The 14,636-nt window shown below is 53.7% G+C and overlaps 1 protein-coding gene across 9 annotated transcripts in view; it reads left to right on the top strand.

Annotated features, from left to right (window-relative positions):
* The window catches only part of PLEKHG3 (pleckstrin homology and RhoGEF domain containing G3), a 63,001-nt gene that overhangs the window by 40,340 nt on the left and 8,025 nt on the right, over nucleotides 1-14,636 (top strand). For 6 of the 9 annotated variants that reach the window (XM_073242261.1, XM_037006311.2, XM_073242260.1 and 3 more), the window contains exons 2-13: nucleotides 3,189-3,352; nucleotides 7,670-8,053; nucleotides 9,133-9,230; nucleotides 10,437-10,506; nucleotides 10,827-10,873; nucleotides 10,984-11,134; nucleotides 11,227-11,358; nucleotides 11,617-11,799; nucleotides 11,984-12,076; nucleotides 12,308-12,394; nucleotides 12,649-12,682; nucleotides 13,023-13,121. In XM_073242261.1, the coding sequence (XP_073098362.1) occupies nucleotides 3,290-3,352; nucleotides 7,670-8,053; nucleotides 9,133-9,230; nucleotides 10,437-10,506; nucleotides 10,827-10,873; nucleotides 10,984-11,134; nucleotides 11,227-11,358; nucleotides 11,617-11,799; nucleotides 11,984-12,076; nucleotides 12,308-12,394; nucleotides 12,649-12,682; nucleotides 13,023-13,121 (1,441 nt within the window). In that variant the 5' untranslated portion in view covers nucleotides 3,189-3,289. The remainder of the gene's footprint in view (nucleotides 1-3,188; nucleotides 3,353-7,669; nucleotides 8,054-9,132; nucleotides 9,231-10,436; nucleotides 10,507-10,826; nucleotides 10,874-10,983; nucleotides 11,135-11,226; nucleotides 11,359-11,616; nucleotides 11,800-11,983; nucleotides 12,077-12,307; nucleotides 12,395-12,648; nucleotides 12,683-13,022; nucleotides 13,122-14,636) is intronic. The other 3 variants (XM_073242264.1, XM_073242263.1, XM_073242266.1) reach the window with 2 other exon arrangements.

The following is a 14,636-nucleotide window of genomic DNA, read 5'->3' as shown; positions in this document are numbered from 1 at the left end:
TTCAGTGCGTCTAACCTGTGCTCTCTGTGGCCTCTGCACACATGTGCTTGCATGTTCTCTCCTCCTCTGCCAGAACTCAGAGGGACCTGTGGGGGCCCTTGGTTCCCATGGATTCCAGCTGAGATTCTCTAGTACCTTTGGCAGTGATGTAGTAGTAAATGGTGCAACTCTTTGAAGGTGTGGCACTTGTGTTCTCCCCAGACCCACCCAGTCTATAAGCCTCAAAACAAGCAGCCCCTACAGTGGGGTGGGAGGCAGCAAGATGGCTAATTTGCAGGGCTGGGTCCCTGGATTTTGCTGATAAGGAGTGGTGGTTCTGTGAACTTTTAGACCTAGAGGTGAGAGAGGTAGGGCTCTGGGAAGTTGGATTTATCTGTGATTTCTAGCACTGTCTTTTGCTGCTCCATCTCCTGGGGACATTGTGTCATTTCCCTGCTTAATGACAAGTTGACCTGCCCTGGCCGTGAGCAATTTCTAATCAACAGTAATTATCTCATTTGCCTTTTGTATGTGTTTATGTGAAATTCCTGGTGGATCACTTTTGTTGGGGTATTTGTAGGGGGACCTTATTGCAGTCCCTTCGCCAAACTCCAAAGTGGTCCCTTGGCCACTTTTTCCTTCCTCGCAGTTCTTTTGTGGCTGCTCACTTAATATGTGGCATAGCAGGGCAGCTATGCCCCTGCTCTAGTCCCTTGTCTGGGGCCAGGTAGGACAGGACTGCTGGGGTGAATGAGCAGTCACCATTCCTGAGTGCCTATTGGTAGATTGGAAACTTGCTGGTGGTGACTAATATGGATCTATCTATGATTAATATGGACTGATACTCATTAGTCTAGGAGGAAGTGGCTCAGGCCTTGACTTTGATCACTGTTTATTTTTGGGAGTGGTTAAGAGAAGAGGTGCTCCAGGCACAATCCTGCAGTTTTACCTGCAGGTATTTATTTTTATTTTTTTGGATTTTTTTTTATTAAGGTATCATTGATATACAATCTTATAAAGGTTTCACATGAGCAACATTGTAATTATTATATCATGTATATTATCATGTCATCCCCCCATTCCCCATTTCAGTCACTGTCCATCAACAAAGTAAGATACTATAGAGTCACTATTTGTCATCTCTGTGCTATACTGCCTTCCCTGTGCCCCCCCTCACATTATGTGTGCTAATCAAAATACTACAGGTACTTATTGAGCATCTAGTGTGTGCATTGCCCTCTGGGGTTGAAAGAAGGCTAGACCACTGAATTTTACTATCTAGTCAGGAAGAAAAGCTTGCATGTGTGACCCCCAAGGACCAGTACTTTAATCAATACTCAGGGTCATTAGAGTTCAAAAAAGTATGTGTGTATTAGTGTCCTACAGCTGCTATAACAAATGCCACAAACATAGTGGCTTTAAACAGCACACATTTATTATCTTATGCTTCTGGAGGTCAGAAGAGAATCTGGGTTCACAGGCCTGTCTGTGTTCCTTCTGGAGGCTCCAGGGGTGACTTGTTCCCTTATCCTTTGCGGCTTCCTGAGGCTGCCTAGATCCTTTGTTTGTGGTCTCTTCCTCTGCCTGCAAAGCCAGCAGCCTAGTGTCGTCCAGTCTCTTTCTTGTGGTCCTTGCGCTTTTGTTGCGTCAGCTTCTGACTCCTGCTGTGTGCCTCTTGTAAGGGCCCTTGTGATTACATCCGGCCTACCCAAGTAATCTGGGGTAACCATCTCCAGATCCTTAATTTGATCACACCTTCTGAGTCTCTCTTGATATAAGGTAACATTCATAGGTTCCTATATGCAGGGATTGAGGGGTGGATATTCTTTGGGGTGGGAGAGGGCAGTCTACAGTAGTGTGTGTTGGATAGACTAAAATGGTTGAAGTGGAGGAGGAGATGGAAATGGTTCTGGAGGAGGTGATTTGACCAAATCAGTGTAGGGAGAGAGGGGTCTGGGGCACATTCCAGGTTTGAGAACAACATGGGCAAATGCTGGAGTGGTGGGTGTGGATGAGTGGTCCTCCCACTGAAACAACATGCAGGGGCTTTCCTTCCCTTCCAAGGCCCAGTCCAGGGAGTTTTCTGGACTTTAGTCTGTAGGCCTAACGTTCCAGAATTCAGGTGGGAGGGCTCCACTGGCAACCACAGTCCTTTTCCTTCCCAGCAGCTGAAGTCCTGCTTTGAAGACCCAGCCTCACTTGCTGGTCCCCTGCTCTTCTTGGGTGGTGGGAAAATGAATTCACAAGGGAAAGTGAGTTCATGAGAGAAATGAATTTGAACCAGCTGGCCCAGGGTTGGGTGGCCCAGAAACCCTGGTCATACTGTTTGCACAGCCTCTCTGACAGTCACGTGGCTCCACTGAACACAGCCACTTCCTGGGGAGCCTTTCCTTGTCCTTCCTCAGGGTGCTTAGGGCCCCTGCATCTTCGACTATGGACACTGAGGTGCAGAGTGAGGAAGCTACTCAGGAAAGGGGCAAAGACCCTCTCAGGATCCTCTCTGTCCTCAGGAAAGTCTTGGGGGTTGTGGTGAAGAGTGTCCTTGCACTAATGTGACCTCACTCAGCTCTGCCCACCCTCTGCTGGCCAGGTGAGCACTCGTAGAAGGGCCTGAGTGGGAGCGGCAGGAGCAGACTGGCTAGAACTGGGCCCCTGCCGTGGGTGGTCAGAGCAGCGGGCAGAGCCGTGCTGTGCTGAGGTGACGGCGCAGCTGAGTGAGTGCAGGATCGCAGTTTGAGATCTCTGTGGAAGGTCACATCGCTCCTGCCCAGTTTGTCTGGAAAAGCTGCAGCTTTTTTCTTTTGCTTCCTCCTAGGGACCTCTCTGAGGAGATGGTGGCAGTGGAGTTGGGGGAGCGTTCTGGGGAAGGTGACAGGCCGTTGGGTTGCCCTGGTCTGACTGGCCTTTGGAATGTCTAGGAGGTGTTTGTGGTTGAGAGATTAGAGGCGGCTGCACAGTCTGGGATCCTTGAGGGGGGGCTTGGCCTGCATGCAGGTACCGGGAACCCCTCCCTTTTCCCCACTGGGCCAGTGGGCTTGGGAGCAGTTGCCTTTGGGGGATCCCCCTATTCCTTTGCTGCCCGCCTCCCAAGCAGGTGTGGCGTCAGGCTTCTGCTTCTCAGGGGTGAGGTAGGCAGCGGGAGGTGGAAGGATGATGTCAGCCCCCTCCGCACCTGGTCCGAGCCTCGGCACTGTGTGTTTTTGGTGGAGTCTGCAGAGCGCTGGCCCATGCAGAGGGTCCCCGGCAAGTGCCTCTCCCCGTCGCCTGCCTGCTTCTCAGCCTGCTGGCGGTGGAAGGGGTCCAGAAGGGAATGTTGCTGAGTCCTGGGGACTCCCCAGGACCAGGGAAGCAGAGGCTCTCCAGAAGGCTCCGGGTGAGTGCCCCTGGGGGATCACCTTTCTGACGTTGGTGGGCAGGGGACGGGTCCTTCCTGCTGCCTCAGTGACAGGAGGCCTGAGGACAGAACATGGGGGCTGTTGTGGGTTTGGGGCAGTGTTATTTATTTATTTTTTCTCCATTGGAGGCAGGGATGCAGGTCAGATGGGGCATGGTGCTGAGGCACTGTGGGGAGGAGAAGGAGGTGGGCCTTGGCCCCAGGTGGCAGTGCTGGGACTCCAGGGCCTGCGACAGCCTGCCCCTGCCTCTCTGCCTGGGCTCATTCACAGAGGGTCCTCATGAGGTGGGGCTGTAACATGAGGAGTTGTGGGTGGCGGGAGGGTGCGGATTATGTTTAAATTTAGAGAAAGTTAAGGAAAAAAAAAAAGATCTCCCTTCCTCTCCTGCCCCCTGGACCCTCAAAGGTGTATGAGCAGCTTCTTAGGCCCATCAAAAAGAAAGGCCTTATGGGACCTTGTCAGAGGGCCTCACAGGGACTTGAGATTCCAGGTTTTCTGGAAGACTGATTGACTGATGATTGGCTGGAATGGTTCGTGTGGAAAGGTGGAAGAGGTCATGGCTCCGGGATACTTAGGGACCCGGGCTCTGGGTGTGGTAGGATGGGGTGGGTGTGGGCAGCTGGTTTGAGGGTTTAGCTGCTGTCTGCCTGTCACCGCCTTCTCTAGGTCCCCACTTCTGTAGCAGACAGTGTCATCCCAGATGAATTTGAAGACCTGAGTTCTAACCTTGGCTTTGGGGTGAATCTTACAATACACAGTGATGCCTAGTGGAGGGGAAGGAGAGGTTGCCTCTGCTTGGGGCATGTGGGCAGTTATTGTACCTGCTGGTCTCTGAGAGGCTGAACTACACACACAGTAACGGTGGCTTCGGGCTTTGGGGGCCAGACTGCACACACGTTGAGGGTGATGTCTCTTTTCTGGCAGTGTCAGATGGTGCCTACTGACAGTCAGTGCCCTGCCTTCTTGGCTTGCACTGCCCCATTTGCCCTTCCTGCCTCCAGTGCTGGGTCTTTGTCTTCTTGTCCTGTGAGTCCTCCTGCCCAGGAGAGCGATCCTGTGAGCTGGGGCCCCCTGGGCACTGCCCAGCTTCTCTCATCATCCGAGCAAGTGTAGTCTCACCCCAGTGGCCTTGTGCTTTCTCTCTTCTATTTTTCAGAGTGATCCTTTGACCTAGAATCTGTATTTTGTCACATTCCAACAAGAGGGTAAATGGCCAGAGGTCACATGGGAGCAGGTCTAGAAGTATCCATAAGGAATCTTAACTCTCAGTTCTAAATGAAGTGTTGTGTTAAAAGCCCTGATCTTAAAATATGCCCCCTTTGGTTTCTGCTGGAGGAAAGCCATAGTATCCAGGGTTGTGACTAATCCTTTGCTTGCTGCTCTGACTGGTGTGAGTCCATCAGGAAGGCAGTGGGCAGTGGGCAGGGGCAGGGGAGCATGAACACTGGAGCCTAAGTGCCTGAGTTCAAATCTAGGCTCCACCACATGCTGCTTCTGTGGCCTCATTTTCTGCATCTGTAAAATGGGGATGATAGTAATACCTACCAGATAGAGTTGTTACAAGATATAAATGGCTTGTCCCCTTTATAGCAGTTAGAACATTTCAGCTGTTGACTGCTGCTTGGTGTTTTAGTCCCAGGAGGATTTGGGCATGAACACTACTTTGAAAATGTAAGCTTGCTTTGCTGGCAGATGGCTGTGTTCAACCAGAGGAAATTTGTCTGAGTTGAAAAGATGCTTTGGTTCCTGGGGTCAAAGTGTGCATATGTTGCTACCCTATGGCAATGGGGTCCCCAAAGAGTGACCCTCAGAAGGACCCTTTAGAGATAAATCTCCCTGAGAGTGTGTGTGGGGTGGGGGTGGGGTACTGTGACTAATCCTTTACTTTAAGGCTGTGACCTGACCTGCTGTGAAATCCATTTGGGACTTGGGCCTTTTCCATTTTGCATCCCCACAGGGGCTGACTGTCCCCAGGTCTGATCTGGGAAAGGTCTTAGGGTATAAGTCCCTGCCCCATTGTTGCAGCTGGGACTGATGGATGGGGGTGGAGAGCGGTGCAGTGTGCATTGAAGGCCACCAGAGCCCCACAGGGCTGGGGGCTAAGGACTGGGGTGGAGTTTGGGTCTTTGTCTCTCTTTGTGCTGAAATGACATGGTGTTACCCTCCTGGCTGGTTCTGCGGAAAGGCCTAGCTGGTTAATTTTAAAGGCTCTTTTGAGGAGGGAGGAGAAAGCAGCGACGTTGTATTTCCCAAGGGGCTCTGTGTCTGCTCTGAGATGCCGAGTTTCACTAGGATGCTCTTTTTACTTAATTCTCCTTTCGTTGCTCCTGGGAGGGAGGGAGAATGCAGACTGGCCCCAGTGCTGCCCCTTTTTCCTCATCTGCAAAATGAGAGGTTCTTGTAGGCTTCCCGAACCCTCCCACCACTACCCCGAGCTGAGACATGTAGTGACAAAGTGCTGTGCTTAAGAAAGGGTCCTTGCTGGGCTAGTGTGGATGGTAAAGTGGTCTTGATGCTCCTGCCTTACAGCTCGGTACAAGCACCAATTTGTTCACTAACATTACCCACTTGCCAGGTCATCCTTAAGGCCCCTGCCCTTAGGTCACTTCCAGCCTAGGACAGGGGGTCTCACACAGTGGTGGTAACCCTGGGGTGCTACTAGACTACACAGACGGGGCCCCCAGGTTTGGTTCTAGGAAGTTTCTGAGGGCTAGTGGCTTCTGAGACCAGAGGGTTGGGTGTAAGGGATACAGGTTGGGGGGTGGTATGGCATGAGGTGGATGTGGAGGAAATAATGTCCAGGCAGAGAGAGCATTTGCACAACCCAAAGCCGAGGGGTGATGGCACAGGTAGGGACACTGGTTCCAGGGTGAGGCAGAGGCCCAGAAGCTTAGGGAGCAAATTGAAGGCTACCAGGACAATGGCACCTTCTAGATCTTCTCATAGCTCTTGCCTGTGGTCTAGTAGCCTCTGAGCCCTAGAACTAGAGAAGAAGACTTTGGGTCAGTGGAGGTGAAAGGAATGTTCTGGAACTATTTCCTGTGGAAAAACAAATGTACATTCTGGAAAGTCGTGTTGGTGAGCTCTGGTCCTCTGGGGTGGCGGAGGAGTGCCCCTGTCCTTCCCAAAGGCCACAGCCCCTCTCCCGGCTTGCTGCTCCAGGAAGGCCTACCTGTGAGCTGCACCATCTGCTCAGGGAATAAAGTCCACCAGAGGCTGTGTTTCCTGCCCTTGGGAGCGGCTTCCTGCTTGCTGTGCTGAGGGGAGCTTAGGGAGACTCACTGGTGGCTCAGCCCTGGGGAATTTCCTGTATCCTGGGAGCTGGGGTGAGTCAGGGACCTGCACCAGGTGATTGGGCTTGGGGGCAGGGCATAATGTGGGCTCAGGCCTTGCACCATCTCCTCTGCCTTCCTGGTCACTATGCAGAAGGTTTCAGGTTTATGGTGAAGCCACTCATACCTGAGGTTTTGCAGTCTGGGGAGAATCTTATCTTCTGGCATGCATGTTGTCTTTGATTCTAAGAGCCAGATCTTTACCTGTGCTTGTCTGGTGACCCCAGCACAGGCCCCAGCAGGTGGGTACTTGGAACATGTTTTTTTGGTAACTATCATTATCATTACTGTTTTGATGGTTTCTGGAGCCCTTGCCCTATGCCAGGCCCCGTGCTCAGAGCTGTACGTGCAGTAGGGAGCTGCATCCCCAAGGACATACCCCCTGGGTAGGTGGTGAGGAGCTGAGGCTCTCTGAGAGGTCCAGGTACTTTGCCAGAGTGGTGGACCTGGGCTTGGGATTCCAGCAGAAGGCACCCCTGACCGCTGCTCTGGCAGAGATGTCCTCTCTGTGTTTCTGGGACCTTTTTTTGCCCTGGATGTGGTCAACCTTTCCTGTCCCCAAATGTGAGCCACCTTTTCTCCACCATGGGAAAGATGGAGATGGGGCTGTTGGAGTCAGGAAGGAATGTTACTTGGGCATCCTTGTAGATGCTCAAAAGTCCTTGAGGGAAGGGACATCCTCGGGATTCAGAGTTGTTTTTAAAATTGTGGTAAAATGCACATAACAAAATTTACATTTTAACCATTTTTAAGTGTGGGTCAGTGGCATTAAGTACATTCACATTGGATTGCATCCCTCACCACATCCATCCACAGAATTTTCATTGCAAAATCTTGCAAAAGTGAAACTGTACCCATTAAACACTAAGTTCCCATTCCTGCTCCTCCAGCCCCAGGCAGCCACCTTTTTACTTTCTGTTACTGTGAGGAGTTGGAGGTTTGACTCTTGGTCTGCCCTGCCAGAATCTCCCGGGAGTGTCCTCGCCCGGCAGCGATGCCAGGATGCCCGTCTCTGCCTCCCTCCGCCACGATGGCAGCCAGGAGCGGCCCCCAAGTCTGACCTCCACCACCTCCTCGTCGGGCTCCTCCCGTGACAGCCGTGGTGCCATGGAGGAGCCCAGTGGTTCTGAGGCTTCAGCCCAGAACGGGGCAGGCTGTCTGCGCAGCCGGCACCCTTCCAACAGCAATAACTCCAGCGGCTGGCTGAACATGAAGGGGCCCCTGTCCCCATTCAACAGCCGGGCTGCGGCCGCGCCTGCACATAAGCTCAGCTACCTGGGCCGCGTGGTGCGGGAAATCGTGGAGACTGAGCGTATGTACGTGCAGGATCTTCGCAGCATTGTGGAGGTGAGGCCCGTCATCAAGGGGCTTCAGAGCTGAGGTTGGGAGGGGTCTGCACATCTCCACGGCTGAGTTCAGGTGGCCTAGCTCTCTCACATAAACTTACACCTACCCCTGGAAGGAAGGTTCTCTGGACATGTTTGTCTGGAAGATCTGCTTTCCACGGAGTCGTGGGGAGGCCATTACTGCACACATTGCTTGATGACTGGGTCAGATGGTAGCTTGGGCCACAGAACTATGCAGTTCCTCAGGGAGTAGGCATGTGGATCAGGATGGGGAGGAGCTCCCCTGCTCAGTGGAGACTGAGCTCAGTGAATAAACTGGCACTGGATGCTGCCGTCTGAGCACAGATCCCTGCTCTGTTCCTGGCTGTGTGGATCTCCAATATCTGCCCAACTCCCTGAGCCTCAGGTTCCTCATCTGTAAAATGAAGGTGCGTCCACCTCACAGGGCCATTAAGGTGAAACATTTCACACTGCAGGGCACACAGGAGAAGGTGGCTTTGTGGCTGCTTCTGAGGAAGCCTTCTGCCCACAGTAGAGGGAGGTGTATTTGTTTCCTGGGGTCACCCTAACATAAACTACAAACTGCAAGCCTGAAGATGTAGAAATTTATTGTCTCAGTTTAGGAGGCCAGAAGTCAGAAATCAAGGTGTTGACAGGATTGGGTCCTTCTGGAAGCTCTGAGGGAGAGTGCATTCCATGCTTCGCCTATGGCTTCAGGTGGTTGCTGGCAATTCTTGGTGTTCCTTGGCCTGTAGTGTATGACTCCAATCTCTGCCTCTACCTTTATATTGCCACTTTCTCTTTTATGAGGACACCAGTCACTGGATGTAGGGTCCACCTTAAATCCAGTATATTATCTTGGGATCCTTAACTAATTACTTCTACAAAGAAACCATTTCCAATTAAGGTCACATTCTGAAGTTCCAAAGGGATATTAATTTTGGGGGGAAACCAACCCAGTATAGTAGGTGATTCTGTGAAATCACATAACATGCACTACAGAAATGACATGTGGCTCAGGAGGCAGTGTGGGGCAGGATGGTCCTGGGGTGGTAGACTCTGACTCCTCTCTCCACGCAGGACTATCTCTTGAAGATCATTGACACACCTGGGCTGCTGAAGCCAGAACAAGTCAGCGCCCTCTTTGGGAACATAGAAAGCATTTATGCACTGAACAGGTATGGAATGGCATGGAGAACCGTGCTCTGCCTGTGGGGCCTATCTTGGGGCTTCAGGAAGAGTGTGGATGTCCCTAGGATGCTGTGACATGCAGCCCTAGACCCTGACCTCCCAGGGTGGCAACTGTGTTCCATCCCTGCAGTGTTACAGTTAGCTCACTGCAGCAGAGAGGGCGTGTGCCTGTGTGCCGTGGGCTGATGTGCTTCCTGTCAGGTGGGGAAATCGTGTGGTCATGTGCATATTGGGTCCAGTGTGGGCCAGTGCCCCCTTGGGAGAGTGGACCTTTACATGGGATGCTCTTCCCTCTGTCCCTTTTTGGGCCCTTTGTTCCTTTCATCTTTGTCCTCCACTTGTACATCTCTTCAGCTCTTCTCTGTCTTTCCACTGGTCCCATGGGGAGTGAGAACTTCCTGGGGGTGATCCAGTCCATTAAGGGAATGCACAGGCCAGATGAGATGGGGGAGGCCAAGCAAGGCCTGATGAGGGGCTGCTTCAGGGCAGAGGGGGCTCCTTGAGAATCTGGAGGGTGCCACCTGGGCCCACAGACTCCCCAGGGTAAGGGGACTGTTCACAAGGGGCAGAGCTTGAGGGCGCGGTGTTGATAGGACAGGAGGAACCTCACCCCAGGCTCCTGAAGATGGGCAGAGGGACTACCTGCTGTGCAAGCTGGAGAAGACTGGGAGGGCAGGTGCAGGGAGACAGGCCAGACTGGGGGCGGTTGGGAAGCAAGAAGAGCACATGAGGAAGAGGCAGGGAGCACTGTTTTAGGGGTCCTATTGCATCCTCCTCTGAATAAGAACAAGGGGTGCCAGACCCACGCTTTGTCCCTTTCTCGCCTCCTTCTTAGCTGGGGGCTAGGTTCCTTTGTGGGTCCCTCTCTCTCTCTCCTTCCCCCTTTAATCTCTGCTTTTGTGTATTTGACTCCTTCTGCCTGCAGAGGAGCTGTGTCCCTCCCGAGGTGGGTACCCAGGTCTCCTTTCTCTCTGACTGAGCACATGGGTCTCCTTTGCTCCCTGTCTTTGCAGGGGAGCTGAGTACTTTCTGTGGTTGCTACCCTGGGCAGAGCTTGTTGTGAGGGTGGGAGCTGTGACTCTGGCTTGATGCCAGGGCTGGCTGTGTGGCACTGGTGGTTGGGGAGGGTTGAGTTGGTAGCTGTGGAGGCTGTGAGCTGTCCAGTGTCTCACGACCACTTTCCCCTCACCCAGTCAGCTACTCAGAGACTTGGACAGCTGCAATAGTGACCCCGTGGCTGTGGCCAGCTGCTTTGTGGAACGGGTAAGAAGGGCTGGGTTCTTGCCTCTTGCCCCACCTTGCTGGGAGCTCAGAGTGACAGGAACCCAGCCTAAGAGGACGCCTGAGACCTGGGGGCCCCTCTGTGAGTGGAGTGCCGAGTGCCCTCCCTCAAGTGGGCAGGGTGTTCTGGAGCAGGTGCTGCTGGGTGGGATGTATACTAAACAGATGGGTACAAAGATCTGCAGGCACTTGGGGAAGGGGAGCAGAGGATGCTCTGGAGGCCAGGGGTATGGCTTTGGTACACCCAGATTTACAGTCAAACGGTATTCTCCCTGCAGTCACTATTTTTGATGTCTCCTTAGAGCCAAGAGTTTGATATCTACACCCAGTATTGCAACAATTACCCCAAGTAAGTAGTTGGGGTGCAGAAGGGAGGCTGAACTATTTGGTGAATCTGGAGCACCTCGCCTCCCCACCCAGGCCTTCCCAGGCAGTGATGGCCCATTCCCCCACTCCCAGCTCAGTGGCGGCCCTGACAGAGTGCATGCGAGACAAGCAGCAGGCCAAGTTCTTCCGGGACCGGCAGGAGCTGCTGAAGCACTCGCTGCCCTTGGGCTCCTACCTGCTGAAGCCAGTCCAGCGCATCCTCAAGTACCACCTGCTGCTCCAGGTAACCCCCAGCTCCTCTAGAGTACATGGCGGGGCTGGGGGAGGGGCAGGGTCCTTGAGTCCTGGCTGTCTGAGCCCCTGTGTCCTGCACAGGAAATTGCCAAACATTTTGATGAAGAAGAGGATGGCTTTGAGGTGGTGGAGGATGCCATTGACACCATGACCTGTGTGGCCTGGTACATCAATGACATGAAGAGGAGGCATGAGCATGCAGTCCGGCTCCAGGTGCTGTGGGGCTGGTCACTGGAGGGACGACATGCAGGGGTGGTCTTTGGGGCTGCGGGGAGGGAATGTGGCTGGCTTGCTAAGGTGAGTGAGGGGTGGTGTCTGCATGGGACAGGCCTCTGTGGGGTCACTTGTGGCAGCATGTCTTTGGGGGACCCAGGTGGTGGCTGGGTCTACAGGAGCCTCATAGGGCCCCATGAGGTCCCTGGTGCGGTGGTGAGCAATCTGACCTCAGGGGTCGGGGCTTCTGTGCTGCAGGAGATTCAGTCACTGCTCATCAACTGGAAGGGACCAGACCTGACCACCTACGGGGAGCTTGTCCTGGAGGGCACATTCCGTGTGCACCGAGTACGCAATGAAAGGACCTTCTTCCTCTTCGACAAAGCGCTGCTCATCACCAAGAAGCGGGGCGATCACTTTGTCTGCAAGGATCACATCCCGGTAACGAGGCCACTGTGCTCTCCTCTGCCGGCTTCCCACCTACAGTCTGGGCTCCTCCCCTTGCCATCCTCCCTGGGCCTGGAGTCACTGGGTGCAGCTCCATCCTTCCCAGACTCCTGTCCCTGCCTGCCCAGACCGTCAGCCCGGCAGTGGCCCCGTGCTGACTGCACCCCCTCTGCCCCAGTGCTCCTCCCTGATGCTGATCGAGAGCACCAGAGACTCCCTGTGCTTCACCGTCACCCACTACAAGCATGGCAAGCAGCAGTACAACATCCAGGTGAGGGGCTGAGGACACAGCCTCCTCCACTCACCCCGCACCTGCCTCGGTCTCCCTCTGGAAGGAAGGGAGCATGTGGGCACCTCTCAGGCTTGTGCTGAAGAGTCATGGTAACCTCACGCAGGCCCCAGCCTAGGCCCTCGTTCCCCCTCTGCCCCCTCAGTGGAGTGTGGCCCGCACCAGATGGCTGCAGCCCTGGGATAACTCTCCCTCTCCCTTGGGTCTTCCCAGGCCAAAACAGTGGAGGAGAAACGGAGCTGGACTCACCACATCAAGCGGCTCATCCTGGAGAACCACCACACCACCATCCCCCAGAAGGCGAGTTCCCGGGGCTCCCCACACCCCGTGTCTGATGGGGTGTGGAAGGGGGTGTCCCTCAGAGCCAGCTCTGGACTCCTCTGGGGCCTCATGTCCTGGGTGTGGGCACCACTGGACAGTGGGGGCCAGCTCAGCAGATGCCGCGGCCTCAGCACAGCGCCATGGGGTGTTCCAGTGCAGTGGAGTGACTGGCCAGGCTGGTGGAGGCACAGCACCTAGCGTGGCAGTTATATGTGGGTTTTCCTCCCGTCCAGGCCAAGGAAGCCATCTTGGAAATGGACTCCTATTGTGAGTGTACCCTTTTTGCGTGCTTTGTCTTTGATTGTGCACATGTCTAGGACAGGCTGTATCCTGGGGAAGCTTTGTCTGATCCTTATATTCCAGGGGTCAGGGAGGACTGGGAGGCTTCTTGTCAAGGGACTTGGGTCTCTTGTAAGACTAGGGGTACAGTGCTGCTGATGGGCCAGACTTTCAGTGACTGATGCTCACAGAGGAAAGAGGAGGGAGCCCTGGAGGCTTCTGGCCTGTGGGATGGGGGTGGGCAGCCGAGGCGTGGTAGGGTTCGAGCAGAGTCTGGGCCTGGGCTGATGGCATCCCGAAGGCCTGATTGTCTCTCTCTCGGGGGCAGATCCCAGTCGGTACCGCTATAGCCCAGAGCGCATGAAGAAGGCTTGGTCCTCCCAGGACGAGGTGTCCGCCCACGTGCACCAGGGACGTCGGCAGTCTGGTACGGGGGCAGTGCGGGCAGAGAGGCCCCTTCCCGGGACCTTTGGGCAGGCAGAGGGACTGTGCAGCAGCATGTGCATCAGAGTGTCCCCTCCCCAGAACACCCGAGAAAGGGCAGGAGGACAGTGGGCGAGCTTGTGTGAACAAACATCTCTTCTCTGTGCTTGCGCTGCCCTCCGCCAGGCACCTTCGGGCCCTTCTTGCCCACCAGGGTGGGGCAGCTCTCCTTATCCAAGGTCCTAGAATGCTTGTTCACTCAGGCCTTGGCACTCTTGTGATCGAAACCTCCCTCCTTGCCACTTGGGAATAATGCTTGGACATCACGGATAGTCCCCAGGCACGTTCTGGAGCAGAGCAGAGGCAGGACGTGGGGAAAATGCATTAGACTTCAAGTGGCACCAAATCCAGACAGGAAATATTTACTTTGGGTCTTGGGAAAAAGTTCCATTTTCCTCTCCTGGGTTTCCTTCCATGACTGGTTTTGCTGCCTTGTACTTGGATTTCTTGGAATGAATCGTCTACTGAGAAAGGGAGAGCCTTGCTTTTATTCTTAGCTCATGTGGTAATGAGTCTATGTGTTTTCTGTGTCTCTTATACTCTGGCCCAGGGACACACTGGCTTCAGCAGGTACTTGCCAGACTTGTACACGAGGTGGGGGGTGGGGTGAGAACTTAGAGACCCCCCAGAGAGAAAGATTCGGGAGTGAGTGGGAGCAGTGCCTTTGTGTAGCTGTCCACGGTGGACGAGACTTGGATGGGCCATGGGCTGGGCGTCCCCTGGGCCCTGGATAGTTGTGTGGGTGAGAGGATGGAGCTGAGCAGTTGCTGGAAAGTTTTTGTGTGTCTGTTCGGTATGGCTCCTGATGGGTCATGAAACCTAGGCAAACTTGCTGTGGTTGCAAAAGTTTTACGGTGCCATATATTAAACGCTCCAAGTCGGGGTGTTACTTCCAATCTCTGGCTCTCTGTTTCCCTTTCTTTTCTTCCTGTCTCCCTAACGTTCCTTCTTGCCATAGCTTTGGATTGGGAGCTTCTGGCACATGGAAGTGTTGGGTAAGTGATGGTGGTGGTGGTGACCTCCGTAATGTTAGTATTGAAACTGCAGTGACCAAGGCACTCAGGAAATAAGTGAGCTGTTTAGGAGCTAAAGTTTCAGCCGAGATTTTAGCCTGTAAACACTAAGAGTTGGGTTTTCTTAGCATGTTTTATGTTTTAGTTTTAACCATTGTGAATAGTCATCTTCCTAAGATGTGCTCCGTACTCTGGAGAACTTTAAAAGAGAGAGGGTGCTGCCCACAGTTGAACTTTGCCCTTTCTGGGGTCAGTGTGGCAGTGTCACCAGGAAGTGTGAACTGCTAGGTTCTCCAGCGCCCCTGAGGAAGGTGGCTGTGGGTGGCCATACAGATAGCCCACATCTGAGGTGGTTTGTCCATTTTTATGCTGACGAGTGTTCATTCTCATCTGTCTTAGCAGGCTTCCTGTAGTAGCCCTTCTCCTTCCAGCTGTTAAAAGTCAGT

The sequence above is a fragment of the Manis javanica genome, chromosome 8, assembly GCF_040802235.1.
Source record: "Manis javanica isolate MJ-LG chromosome 8, MJ_LKY, whole genome shotgun sequence".
NCBI lineage: Eukaryota > Metazoa > Chordata > Mammalia > Pholidota > Manidae > Manis > Manis javanica.
This window is presented reverse-complemented; position numbering and strand designations above follow the sequence as displayed.